Source organism: Cottoperca gobio, chromosome 10, assembly GCF_900634415.1.
Source record: "Cottoperca gobio chromosome 10, fCotGob3.1, whole genome shotgun sequence".
Lineage (NCBI taxonomy): Eukaryota > Metazoa > Chordata > Actinopteri > Perciformes > Bovichtidae > Cottoperca > Cottoperca gobio.
In genome coordinates, this window is record NC_041364.1 from 359,920 (window position 1) to 374,843 (window position 14,924).

Below are 14,924 nucleotides of genomic sequence, written 5' to 3' on the forward strand. Positions count from 1 at the left end.
CCTGTAGTGTGTACAACATGTGTGACTATGTTCACCTGTAGTGTGTACAACATGTGTGACTCTGTTCACCTGTAGTGTGTACAACATGTATGACCCTGTTCACCTGTAGTGTGTACAACATGTATGACTCTGTTCACCTGTAGTGTGTACAACATGTATGACCCTGTTCACCTGTAGTGTGTACAACATGTATGACCCTGTTCACCTGTAGTGTGTACAACATGTATGACTCTGTTCACCTGTAGTGTGTACAACATGTATGACTCTGTTCACCTGTAGTGTGTACAACATGTATGACCCTGTTCACCTGTAGTGTGTACAACATGTATGACTCTGTTCACCTGTAGAGTGTACAACATGTATGACTCTGTTCACCTGTAGTGTGTACAACATGTATGACTCTGTTCACCTGTAGAGTGTACAACATGTATGACTCTGTTCACCTGTAGTGTGTACAACATGTATGACCCTGTTCACCTGTAGTGTGTACAACATGTATGACCCTGTTCACCTGTAGTGTGTACAACATGTATGACTCTGTTCACCTGTAGTGTGTACAACATGTATGACTCTGTTCACCTGTAGTGTGTACAACATGTATGACTCTGTTCACCTGTAGTGTGTACAACATGTATGACCCTGTTCACCTGTAGTGTGTACAACATGTATGACCCTGTTCACCTGTAGTGTGTACAACATGTATGACTCTGTTCACCTGTAGTGTGTACAACATGTATGACTCTGTTCACCTGTAGTGTGTACAACATGTATGACTCTGTTCACCTGTAGTGTGTACAACATGTATGACCCTGTTCACCTGTAGTGTGTACAACATGTATGACTCTGTTCACCTGTAGTGTGTACAACATGTATGACTCTGTTCACCTGTAGTGTGTACAACATGTATGACCCTGTTCACCTGTAGTGTGTACAACATGTATGACTCTGTTCACCTGTAGTGTGTACAACATGTATGACCCTGTTCACCTGTAGTGTGTACAACATGTATGACTCTGTTCACCTGTAGTGTGTACAACATGTATGACCCTGTTCACCTGTAGTGTGTACAACATGTATGAATGTTACAATACATATCTTTAACCTCTTAACGGGTGGACGGCCCGTGTTTGTACTTCCCTTACTTTGTGTCATTACTACTGGCAGGGATAATTGGGTATATAAGAGTTACTTATCGCCTTTTTATCAATAAATATTATAGTATCTCCAAATGCACAGCATGTGTACGCCTGGTGTTACTCTTATAAAAACCTGTGTAATATGTTACATTTTTATCCCTTTTATCTGAAATTGGAAGTTTTACTTCATAACACTTGGTTCTATGTTTTCATTGTGTTTTCCAGTCCATACCTACCAGATATATACCCATCTTTAGGCATCTTTTTCAACAACAAACTTCATGCGGAGTGTATTTTCTTCAAATTCAGTATATTCAGACCACTATTACTCAGTGCCAGAAGCACTTGGAGTGATTAATCAATGTGCAGCAAGAATAATAAGAGAGTTATCTTTTGAATGAGACCAAAATCATGCAGCTGGTGCAAATGGTTGAAGAGCAGCTTTCAATTTACTTTGGGTATGTCGTTTGTAGGTATTTCGTATAGTCCCCCGACCCCTTAAGAGGTTAAAGGAGGTTTTGGGGAAATGTCATGTCGTCCATCTTTATTGACAGTCGAAGGGTCCCAGACGTTTGTTAGTGATGTTTGGTGAGTCGACATTTCGAATGAAAACGCAATAAATATAAAAATCACGTATTAAAAACTATGGGATAATATTGATATAATATTACATGATATAAAACAACTATTGAAAAACAATAAACAAAGTATTGGGCGAAAGAACAACAGAGAAAAATAAATGTAATAAATGAATGAAGCATTTCTTCTTCTTCTTCTATATTTGAGGTTGCGTGACTTCTTATGTTGTTATAAGCTGATATGATCAGACGTGGATCTGTATGTTAGAATAATGAAGCAGTTCTCTGCCTGTATAGACACAATGTTCCAGTGTTCTGCTCATTTTAAATGCTCCATCAAAGCGTGCATCCAGCCGGGATCTTCACTGCCTTCCTGACCTGCAGAGTCACCAACGTCTCCACCTCATGTTGACAGCCGACGCAATTCCACTTGCTGCAGTTCTGCACAGTCAAACATCACCTACTCCAGACACTTTGGCACTTGTATTTAACTCTTTACATCCAGAGGAACAAAACTGCACAAAAAAACTACTTATATTATTTTCTAATTCAGGGTTTGAATCGGCCTGAGTAAAGTTGGATAGTGAATAATGCGTGAATATAAATATTGTTTTTACAATGCAAACCCGCCTGTTTCAGCTTCTTCCAACATGTCAGCGTAGTCGTCAGCGTACTCGTCAGCGTAGTCGTCAGCGTAGTCGTCAGCGTAGTCGTCAGCGTACTCGTCAGCGTACTCGTCAGCGTAGTCGTCAGCGTAGTCGCCAGCGTACTCGTCAGCGTACTCGTCAGCGTAGTCGTCAGCGTAGTCGTCAGCGTACTCGTCAGGGTAGTCGTCAGCGTAGTCGTCAGCGTACTCGTCAGGGTAGTCGTCAGCGTAGTCGTCAGCGTACTCGTCAGCGTAGTCGTCAGCGTACTCGTCAGCGTAGTCGTCAGCGTAGTCGTCAGCGTAGTCGTCAGCGTAGTCGTCAGCGTAGTCGTCAGGGTAGTCGTCAGCGTACTCGTCAGCGTAGTCGTCAGCGTATTCGTCAGCGTAGTCGTCAGCGTAGTCGTCAGCGTACTCGTCAGCGTAGTCGTCAGCGTACTCGTCAGCGTAGTCGTCAGCGTACTCGTCAGCGTACTCGTCAGCGTACTCGTCAGCGTAGCTCGTCAGCGTACTCGTCAGCGTAGTCGTCAGCGTAGTCGTCAGCGTACTCGTCAGTGTAGTCGTCAGTGTAGTCGTCAGCGTACTCGTCAGCGTAGTCGTCAGTGTAGTCGTCAGCTGTAGTCGTCAGTGTACTCGTCAGTGTAGTCGTCAGTGTAGTCGTCAGTGTACTCGTCAGCGTAGTCGTCAGCGTAGTCGTCAGCGTAGTCGTCAGCGTAGTCGTCAGCGTAGTCGTCAGCGTAGTCGTCAGCGTAGTCGTCAGCGTACTCGTCAGCGTAGTCGTCAGCGTAGTCGTCAGCGTAGTCGTCAGTGTAGTCGTCAGTGTAGTCGTCAGCGTAGTCGTCAGTGTAGTCGTCAGTGTAGTCGTCAGTGTAGTCGTCAGCGTACTCGTCAGTGTAGTCGTCAGCGTAGTCGTCAGTGTAGTCGTCAGTGTAGTCGTCAGTGTAGTCGTCAGTGTAGTCGTCAGTGTACTCGTCAGTGTAGTCGTCAGTGTAGTCGGTAAAGACGCAGGTCTGCACGATGCTGTAGGTTTGACTCCTTGAGACCTTTGTTGCATGTCGTACTTCTCTCTCCCCGTCTCGTCTGCGCTGTCACGTGTCTAATGAAGGAGAAATGTTCTGCAAAAAGAATCTCTGCGAAGAAAAATAGAAGCAGCTCTGCATGATTCACCTTCATGTTGAATCTATTAACTGCTGTGTTTTATTATTATTTATAGCCTAACCTACATTAGTTACATTAATAATTCCATATTTATTCCAGCACTCTGCACTATTGTCTTACTGTCTTCACATTTCACTGTGTTGATGTTTTATTTATATAGTTTATAATTATATAGTCAGATTCCTTGTACGTGCACACATTTACAGTATTTAGTGAATAAAGCTGATTCAAATGTAACCTTGTTAGGATGCTAGCAGATCTAGAGTTAATGCACAACATTAATCCAAAAGCAGATAAAATACCCGTCAGGTGGAGACATCATGCAAATTAAAAAGTTTTCAGATTGAGAAGAAATGTAAGCTTTGAACGTTTATTACTCCACTTTAGGATCATATAGACCAAAGGGTATACACTGCAGCTGTTGTGTTAGTACAGATGTGTACTGTACTTGCACATGCTGCACATGATCTGTGTGTTATAATTCACTTTGTGCTCATTGAAACACTGTGTGTGTGTGTGTGTGTGTGTGTGTGTGTGTGTGTGTGTGTGTGTGTGTGTGTGTGTGAGAGTGACAGCAGCTCACTGTTCAGACTCACTAAGAGAAACTCTTCTTCTGAAACTTTCACTTTTTTTGGCTCTTTTATATTTTTGGCTTCAGGGTCATCAATATTTCCATCAGCGGGGCGCGGCCCCTCCGGGCTGCTGCCACAGTAATATCCAGTATAATGAATCTTTGCCAAGCAAACAGACCCGCAACAATATTGAGAGCTTCTTTTCTGTCCACAGACATTATTTCCCAGAGGAAAATGGAAATTAAAAAAAAGAAGAGAAATTCATCCATCAACATTGACCCATATCAGCAGCAGAAACAACAGCCGCAGCTGCTCCCCCCCCCCCTCATCCGCCCCGCCCCCCAGCCTCATAAACCTCTATTAAGTTCTCGCAATGAGCCTTTAAGCAATGACACACTTCATATGCAGTCAGATAAAGTTGCAGAGATAATCTTCCGTGAGTGCGGTGACATCACATCTCTCCGCGGGGGTGAATCGTCTGAACCCCGGGCAACAAGTCGTGAGGGATCTTGTCGTCGGCGTTTTGTGTCGACGTTGCCAGAAGCCTTTTCAAACATCTCGCTAATTAAGCGGCAATGTGACCTCGGGCCCGCAGGCGGTGACCTAAAAGAGAGGGAAGGAGAAGGAGAATGGAGGAAATAGAGAGCTCATGTTCATTCCACTTTCTCCTTCTGACAGAAACATTTCTCCCACTTTGAATCATTAAGTCCAAAAGTCTTGCTACAAACTGGAAGAGTTTTATATGAGCAGAAACTGTCATGTGTCATTCTAAGAGAAGGAATGTGAGCGATCAGCTCTTCTTCTTCTCCGTCTTATTATGAGTTTTCTTCCATTGCACCCCCTTTAATTATGGGGTTTCTTTTAGGAAGTTTTTCCTTGTGCGATGCGAAGGTGTAAGGACAGAGGGTCTAAAGACAGAGGTCTAAGGACAGAGGGTCTAAGGACAGAGGGTCTGAGGACAGAGGGTCTAAGGACAGAGGGTCTAAGGACAGAGGGTTTAAAGACAGAGGGTCTAAGGACAGAGGGTCTAAGGACAGAGGGTGTAAGGACAGATGGTCTAAGGACAGAAGGTCTAAGGACAGAGAGTTTAAGGACAGAGGGTCTAAGGACAGAGGGTCTAAGGACAGAGGGTCTAAGGACAGAGGGTGTTGTATCCTGTACAGTCTGTAAACACTGAGACAAATGTATAATTTGTGATATTGGGCTGTTTAAATACATTTTATTTTATTTTATTTATTAACTCTGCTTAATGTGTGGAGGTTTACATGAAGCACTGTGCAGCATTTATACTTTGTTTTCTTCTTCTACTGCTTTATAGAAGAACATATTAACTTCACACTTTATTCATCTCATAACGTTGGTTACTAGTTTCATCACTAAACAGTGCAAGATGATAAAAAAAGACATATAATATATTATAATATGTTTTCTCTGATATAACATGTTACTGATTGTCCATGTGTTGACAATAACTGGTTTTGAATGTGAGACTGCGAGAGATGTGACTCCGACTGTCTCATCTCCCGAAAGAATAAAACACTTCACTTAGCACATCATCTAACATCATATTGTAATTTGACTCAGTGTATTCGTGACTCACTTGCATGTTTGCCACACTTTGCACATAAAGCTGTCACACAGGATAAACACACATCGGCAGAAACGCACATTCACACTCCAGTGAGATAAAAGCATTACGATGTTTGAGGTGGAGCCTAAACACGCGTGCGACATGTGAGGAGACCGATGAGCTGCGAGAGAATAAACAGCAACAACACAGATTAACACGCACTCGCTGTGATGTTTGTGACGCTCATTGGAAATAGACAGGAGGCTCGATTAGTGATGAAGAGGAGCACAAAGTCAACTGTTTAGTGCTCTGCTCTTCTCAAAGCCTCTAACTTTCAGAGTAACAGCCTCCTTGTACACTGAGCTGCCTTTCATTTGTAAATAATAAGAATAATAATCCACAATTAAAAGCTGCTACGCAAATATTTCACAATAAAAGCCTTGTGAAGGGATTTTGTCCTCAGAAAAAATGCGAGAGGGCTTTTATTTTGGAACAAAAACAGGAAGTGTGGAGTTAAAAATAAATTCTGTGACATATTGTGCAGATAGACTTTGGAACTGCAGTAATGTTGCTGGTATGATGTCAATGAACTGCAGAAAGAACATTTTTCTTGCTATTGCCAGCTGTGCCAGGCGCCCGTATGGCTGCTAACCTGTGAACATGGCGGCTGAAATGACAAGCAAGAGATTCTGCGACTCCAAGGCGCCGCTAACACAGACATTAGTAATGTTGCAATTCAATTTTGAAAGTGCAACACAGAAAAGCTTTTGTCACATTCATTATCATTCCTTGTCTTTCTTCTTCTTTTGCAGCTTCTGCTGGGGACGGTCAAGTTTTGGAACTACAATTCCCATAATGCTTTGGGGGATGTCAACAGAAAGCAGGGAGCTACGACTTGACCTCTGTTGTCAGGTTGCCCGTCTGTCCGTTCACGTAAATGTGATATCTCAGGACCGCCTGGAGGGAACTGCTCAGATTCGGCTCAAACGTCCATTTGGACTCAACCGTTTAGAATTTGGAGGTCAAAGTCAAGTTCACTGTGACCTCACAAAACACGATTTCGGCCACTACTACACTAATCTCAGGTAACTATGACAACTTCAGACAAATGTCTAACAGGATAAAATGATGAAGTGATGGCGTTTTGGACAAACATGGATGTTTCCGACCACGAGGCAGTAATTGAATCTACATCTTATAGCATGCTGAGTCAGCTGTTTGTACCTGCGCATGTACACACAACGATCACTGAAGAAAACCTAAAAACAAGATGATTCTCAAGGAAGTTCTGCAGATACGAGAAGCCTCTTTTTCCTCAGTGATTGATGAGCGTTTACTTGTGATGGACTTCCTCCGGGGGTAAATCTGACTGAAACTGCAAAGATTCAAAGAGTTATGACTCGGAGAGGGAATGAATATGATTTTTAATACAAATTATCTCCATATAACCTTAGGAGCCTGCGTGAGCTGTGTGTCACACATGTTGGAAAGAACTCAGGACAAACTGCAATAACTCACTTCCTGTTGTAGAACACCTGCACCTGTTCATTGCAACACATCATTATTCACTGTGTTGTATTCCCTCCCGTTACACAATGAGCAACTAAAGTACATATACTTAAGTACTTCACTGGACTTTAGTACAAATTATAGGTTCATTTAATTCAACTTAACTTTTCAGATCACAGTTTTTTATCCTGTCCTGTGAAAACCAGTTATCTCCAGATGTGTTGATTTTGAATGTTTGTGATAAACTGAAGGACGAACTGTTGCATTAGGTGTTGAAAAGCGTCTCCATTTTTTATTATTATTCATAAATCAGTTGGATCAGCTGGAAGATGCATCGTCACAAAGCTGAAATCAGTTTTTCAAAGACAAAGAGACAAAGATATGATGATCTTATAGAATCTGAAGCATCGTGTACATTAAACTACCAGCAGGGTGTAAAGGAGGGCTTACAGTAGGCTGACATACTATTTCTTAAGTAAGGTTTTGAATGCAGGACTTTTACTTGTCGTTGAGTATTTTCAAAGTGTGGTATTTGCGGAAGTAAATCATCTTCTTCCACCACTGGACAGTTGTATTGTATATTGTAAAGGATTAACATGTGAGGTTAAGACAGCATGTTGTGGAGGTCGTGCGTCACACGGCCACCTGACACTAAGCTCGATTATTAGAAGCAGGAGGCGTCACTTTGATTTGTTCTTGTTGGCAAACTTTTGTGTTTTAAAGTGAAGAGTTTTGTGTTGAGACGTGTTAAAAAGTTGTGTTTGAACTCAAGGAAAGAAGTTATTCATTCACAGCGGTGGGTTTTATATTGACTGTATAACACACAGTGATGAACGTTGTGTGTGTTGTGTTGTTACAGTTTCCTATAGACCCACATATAGTCCTGTGTTTACGCCTATAGAAGGGGCTGCAGCACCTCATATAACCAGCTAATACAATATAAAAACCAATAAATCCATTGTGAGTGTTGAAACTCTAGTGGTCCAACCTTTTCACTGGATCCAGGCTACATGTGTAGTGCAACAGTAATTATGGTGGGGGTCCTTGCATCTGTTTATCATCATGTTTTACTGCATTATTGGATTTATTGTGACTCGTGCAGGAAAACATTGAGATGTTTCACTGAAAGTGTGTGTTTCACTGAATCCGGTAACAGCCATCAGGGCACCGATCATCCTGTCACACACACCCCTGGAGAGAGTCCAGTGCAGTCAGCTGTACAGTACATGAGGCAGCCAGTGCTGCCGCTGTACACGGACACTTGTAGGCAATGTATTGATTATAGCTCATGATTGTATAATAGATCTGGAAGCTGGAAGTTGCTCTAACAGACAACACAGAGAGAACAGAAGTGCAGGATCCACCCAGCTGGCAGGCCGACAAAGGTAACGAGCCCCGTGACGAAGACAAATAAAAAGAAATGGTTCGTAATAAAATGAAATGGTTGAGTAATTACTAAATTGTCCTGTAAGATTTCTTAATTCACTCTCAACCTAAACAGCTCTCACCTTCACTCCATGTGTCCTTATAACTCAAACAGTTTGATTTTAAATCTTAAACTCAGGTCTGAGGATATACTTTTGCTGTTAAATGTAATGTTGTGTGTCTTTGACGTCCATGAAATGTATTTCTACAGAAGGTTTTACAGACGGCTTCATATTACAAGTCTTTGGTACTGCAGAGTTCATCCATTTCTAGCTTTCAAGACATTGCACATGAGGCCCTACTGAGGCTTGCAGGGCAGTCCGTGTTACACAGGGGAGTAAGGAGAGTTGACCAACAAGGTTTGAGGTGTTTGTGTCAAAATATAAATCCAATCTGTGAAGTTGTTGTATATGAAGCTGTGCAGGGGACACAGCAGGCACAGCGGTGCAGCAGCCGCCACACAGCCATCGGTAATACTGCTGTTTCCTCACAGTTGCCGGTACATCTGTATAAACTCCAGCAGTGATTCAATACACAAAGTGACAATGAACCACATACAACAGCTCTGTTAGCTACAGTTCAGCACTAATCCCATCCGTCTTGGTTTTTCCGGGCTACATGCAAATCAGGCTCGACCTCGCTCAGATTGAGAGGGAGGTGGTGATGCACCTGAAGCTGTTTAGCAACACAGGATGGAGATTAACGTGTCCAATGCGCAGCAATACCAGTTAGCGAGGTAGCTCAGAACCTTCCATCCCGGGGCTTCTCGGGCCTCCACTCGCAACGCTTTCTCACCCACACAAAGTATTCAGAGATATTCAGTGATAAACGCTGCCAGTGCTCATCACGCCTTCTTTATGATTGTGTGTGTTCAAACCGCTGTTGTTTGATATGTGACATGAAGAACGGCAGTTTAATGTCAGTGTCCCTGCAGAGTCTAGAGAGGCCACTTGCACAGACGGCTTCCTGATGTGGTTCCACTTGGGAGGACTGAAGATCACGTACCACTTCTTCAGAAATTGATGCATTTACATCTTTTCCACGTCTCACACTATAACACAATTACTTCAGTCTGTCTCTAATGTTTCTTCAGTGCATTTCAATGTTGACACTTCCTGTTTCCTCCTGCTTTATCATCCCCTATCCTTTCCATCCCTACTCCCTCTCCTCTTATCTATCCTTCTCCTTTACCCCCCCCCCTCCTCCTGTCCCCTGTCTATCAGGATGGAAAGACTCAGCTTGATGGAGTGATAAATATCTTTGTGGTCGTCTGAATGAACTGAAGAGTTTCTGGCAGAGCGACTCAAACATCCTCAGGTTTCCTCCTGATGAGCAGGAAAATGTCTTGGAAGCCAAAACGCCGAGCAGAGCCTCTGCTGGATCACAGTCTGCAGGACTTGGCCAACTTTCAAACACCCGTCTGAGATCGATCGAGGCGGTCTGTTGCTCTAATTGAACGCTCCCACAGGTCGAACCCGAAACCGTGGAAACCCAAACACATGAACCGAGAAGACTCGGCCGCAGAGGAGGGCGGCTGCTGGCCGGAGTCCAGTCAGAGCCTTGCTCAGCAGAGCAATCTGAACTGGCAGCGCTCAGTCCTGCAGGAGCTTCTTTTAATCCTCAATTTAACTATTCAGCTTCTGTCTGCTCACATGTTGTAGAGGAGATCCCCGACTTCTGGCGTCTGAAATTCTCTTCAGAGGATCTCAGGAAACTGGTACAGCCTCCAGGAAAGCAGACTGTGTGATAAACACTTTGTTCGCTCTGCAGCAGCTCATCTTTGCCTCTCTTCATGCTGCTGCCGAGTTTCTCAATTCATTTTCAAATCCTGCTGCTCACCCCCAGGTGTTACATGGTGAAGGCCTTAAATATATTCCTGAATTACTCTGCCCTTATCGTAATGTGAGACCGGTAAGGTCTTCTTATCAAGTGCAGGTGGGTGTCCCTGGGTGAGGGTGAATCCACAGGCGTGTTTTTATAGCGGTATTTTCATATTTATGTGACTAAAAATGCTGCTTCTGTATTTCTATGTAACCCAGTAGTGACAGGTTTTTTTTACCTACTGTATGCCTGCTCAAGTCATGTGGAGCTGAACACCTACCTTTACTCAGACAGTAGTTTGAGGTTAGTTAACATAACAACAGCACAGATGCATGAAGTGAAACCAGTGAGAAGAGAGTTTAAAGATGGACGGTGTAGTTTGCTGTACAGATTGTAAAAGGCCCTCAAACTTGTGATTTGATATGATCAGTAATGTTGTATCTGAACAACAACTGTGTTTATTCAAGTTCTTCCACCAAAAACTACATTTTACAAGACTACAGTTGAACACATCATGATAATACTATAATTGGCCATTTTTACTGAATAGAGCTTGAACGCACCATAATGTACATTTACATAACGTCCCAGGGAAGACGGGACCTGGTGGTACCTGCAGTACTGTAGAAAAACAAATAGCATCACATTTTCAGAATGTTGGCATCACTCTTGACATCCCTAATATCAGAACACCTTGCTGTGCATTTGTGGCCACTTAGGTGCAGAAGAACAGATCACTGCCTCCAGGCGCATTTGTGATGAATGTTAAAGGTGTTATGGAAAATGTATTCTCTTTATTCTCTGACTCACATCCATCCCTTATTTAATCTCTTGTTGATGAAAGAAGCATTATGTCTCATAAAGACGTGTAAGACTTTTTTTTATTCTGTATTTAAGTAAGACTCTGTTTCATAAAAAAAAACTTATCATGACCAATTTCAACAAGCTTGTTGATCAGGCACTTTTGTTATGAACTAAAAATGGTACTTCTAGGAAAATGCAGCGAAAGTCCTGAGTCAGCCTCCTAAAAACTACATTTATTTAAAAATGCATGAATTATGATTATAAAAGCAGGGTAATTTTCATATTGCTCTGTGGTGAGTAGATACGCTCTCATTCTGCCGGAGCCTCACAGCTGATAAAGCCTCGCAGCTGGATGATAAGAGGTAGCAGAGATACGCAGCTAAATGCAGTTCATCCCCTCTGCTGTACGACGCGCTGCTCTCTGGAATAATGTGTGTTTTTAATGTAAATATGTATTATGGAAACTCACAGGGTTACCGTTAAGATTCATTAATCTTCCCATTAGTGTGACAGTTATTAATTTTCATTTAAAGGTGCACAAAGGGGGACTTCTGTGTGAAATCGCAGCCTATTTATCAACCTAAATCAGGGGGTGAGATAACTGCTCAGAGGCAGAAAAGGTGTGTAAAACCAAATTAAAGGGCCATACGGGTGATTTTGAAAACCAAGCAGTTTTGAGATTTATTTCCTTTTTTGATTCTTTACACAATGAAACGTGTATCTAAAGGACTTTACACAGATCAGTTTACTGGTCATGGTTCGTACTCGGCCCCGATGATGTCATAGTGCTGCCATCAGGGTAATCTTATTTTGGGGTTGTTAACAACGAATTTGAAACTGAAGGCTGGTGGTATGAAGCTGGGGTGTAAAAGAAGTGTGTGTTCACCACAGGGAGGGTTGAATGAAGCAACACAAGTGAGTTGCATGAAAGATTTAGGATCCAGCCTGATGGAGATTGGACAACAAAGGCCAAGATTTCCTGGTTTTTGGTCCCTAGTTTTGGTCATTCTATTCAAATATGTCTCCACCTGTTCCACAAATGTATGTAAATAAATACTGAACGTGAGTCTTCATCGCCTCTTTGGGATTAGGGAAGCCCTGTCCCATTTTTCCATTTTGAAAGAATTGGTACAAACCAAAACATCAGGCCTCGTGCAAGAACGTGTTCGTATTCTTATCCTAAACCTGAAATATGATCATTTGCATAATTCCAGAACATTCTAAGTGTGAGAAGAATACACTTAAGAGCGGTGGGAGTGGTTCTTCAAACTTCCATCATAAAATACTTGCAAAGCCACTTTTTATTCAATGCGTTGAATCGTTTACATTCGTGTTTATTTTCTGCTGATTTTGTGTTGTTGATCAGTAATATCGTGAAGATTACATGCACAACACATTTTGCATCAGCCAGCAGGAAACTCTGTAGAGCTGCAGTTCAACATTACTTTCATCAATTCACTGAGAACATTCTCAATTTATTGACATTTTGTCTATGAAATGTCACAAACATATTTTATTTACAAGGATATGAAACGATGAGAAAAACAACAAATTAATTAATTTTATTAATTGTTTTGTCAGTCACCTCATCATGTTACATTACACATTTGTTTTCCTAGAAGAAGAACCTGTCCACAGAAAGCTTGCATCACAGCGCCTCTGGTGGTCAGAAAAGTCATTATCATTTAAAAATGATCATTTTAATTTCTATAATGATCTTGTAAATGTCTCTCTTTGAGATCAGGATCAAATGTGTTACGGAAGCAACGTCATGCACAAAGAGAAGAAGGTACAGCAGTGGATAACTTCAAACCACTTCATCAGTTTTTATGATCCTCCAGCTCCACTCCGAGGCCGCGAGAATTAAAACTTCTTAAAGGTCATGAGAGTTTTTTTTAATTTTCAGAACTAAAGATCAAACATATCAGTGCTATTATCATAGGTCAATGCACATCAGACAGGTTGTGAGCTTCAAAGGCTTTCCTCTCAGCTTGGCATGGAGGACTGCACTCGCTCTGCCAAGACTTTGTCCGGGGATGGGAGGGAGTGATGTCAGCGGTCGCTGTCCTCGGCCCGGAGCTCGGCTCGCAGCCCAAATCTGATCAGATCTACGCCAAGACCGGACCGCTTTCCATAACACCCACACTCGCATATCAACACGGTTCAGTTTAAACGCTGGTTTGTGGTCTGGCCTCAGATGAGGTGAAGAGCAACCGCTGGGTTGTTTGTTTACATCATTAGAAACACGTGATGCTCTGCGAGCAGCGGGCCGGCCACTCGCTCCACAAGGAAAGCTGTGAGAACATCGAGAGGAAAAATATTTGTATTCACCTTTTAGTTCCAGCATGTTGACAGTCGGTCTTTAATGTGTTCTGATAAGAACAGCATTAGTGATGCTACAGTCCCACAATGCAATGCTCTGAGTCGTCTCCATGTGCATCATGTTTTCACCTCTCTGTTTATAGACTATCTATTTCTACAGGTTTTAATAAAGTGCTGTGATCACAATTGAAAACTCCCCTTGTTATGGTTATTTAATCATTTCAGTTTGCAGACTAAACCCGTGACTTTTGAGGCTGCCACTGACGAGCACTGTTGTCCCACAGCATGCTGAAGGAACAGCTGTTAAGTGCACGTGGTAAGTGCACATGTCATTGCTGTTCAGCAGGACGGTAACGGTTCTGAAATTGAGACAGAAACTGCGATACAAACGTCTGTGGCCGTGCAGTCGTCTCCGTTACCAGCGGAGCTCCGTCACTGAGGCGATATTTGGTTATTAGTTTGACATCCAAGCTCCTATATACAGTAAATGTATAACTGCTAAAACAGTCCATCAAAATGTACTCAATCAAAGCACTGCCAATCAAGTCAGTGTTAAACTACAAATGCTAATTCATCAATAATGAAAAGCAACACGCAGGGAGACTGTGGGAAGTAAGCAATAACTTCAGCAGCCAATAAATGCAGTGAAGCAAAAGTACAATGTCGGAGAAGTGTAAATGCACCTCTGTGCTGGACTGATGTGCAATACTCAAACTTAGTCCTGTCTTCCTCTGCATCCAATTTATTTACTTCATATCTCCTCGCCCTCTCTGTCCGTCCCCCCTGAGTGTCTCTCGCAGTTATTTCGGACTCAGTGTCTGTGTGATTTGGTCAGGCCGGCCTGTTGGCAGCGCAGCGTCGGGCTTCGCTTCTCTTTCCGTTTGATTAAATCATTGCTGTAGTGGCGAGACGGGTCCCGCAGAGTCAGGTGCAGAATTATTAACCTTTGCTGTCGGAAGGACGACTCTCTCTCTGCAGGCCTGTGGTGAGACGACGGGCCAAGATGGACGCCCCGGTTCACACACACACACTCACAGGTCTGAGCTGTGTGTGTGTGTGTGTGTGTGTGTGTGTGAGATGGAGCAGAGGCGGGGCGGTCAGTTTGCCGCTCAGAATAAAGTCATCCATCCCTGAAGGTGTCTGAGCCCTCGCTCCATGTTGCCGGGCGCTCGCCATCCTCACTGATCAGAGACCAGATCGCTTAATAACTCAACAAAGAAACGATCAGTAACTCAGGAAACCATGAAAACTCACAACTCATCAGAATCACATCTATTCTGGAGCGATCCAACGGTTTTTACCCTCCGCAATGACACCTGGACACCTTTTCAAGCTTCGTCCGACAGACGCTCACAGATGGTGCACATGGCAAACATCATGCTGTCT

The 14,924-nt window shown here is 42.9% G+C and overlaps 1 protein-coding gene across 1 annotated transcript; it reads right to left on the reverse strand.

Annotated features, from left to right (window-relative positions):
• Positions 1-2,327: 2,327 nt before the first annotated feature.
• LOC115014993 (acidic repeat-containing protein-like) lies at positions 2,328-3,530 on the reverse strand. The gene is made up of 3 exons (XM_029442157.1): positions 3,525-3,530; positions 2,991-3,442; positions 2,328-2,868 (listed from the first exon to the last, which is right to left on the reverse strand). Exons 1-3 carry the CDS (start codon positions 3,528-3,530, stop codon positions 2,328-2,330), a joined length of 999 nt encoding a protein of 332 aa, XP_029298017.1.
• Between the last annotated feature and the right edge of the window lie 11,394 nt (positions 3,531-14,924).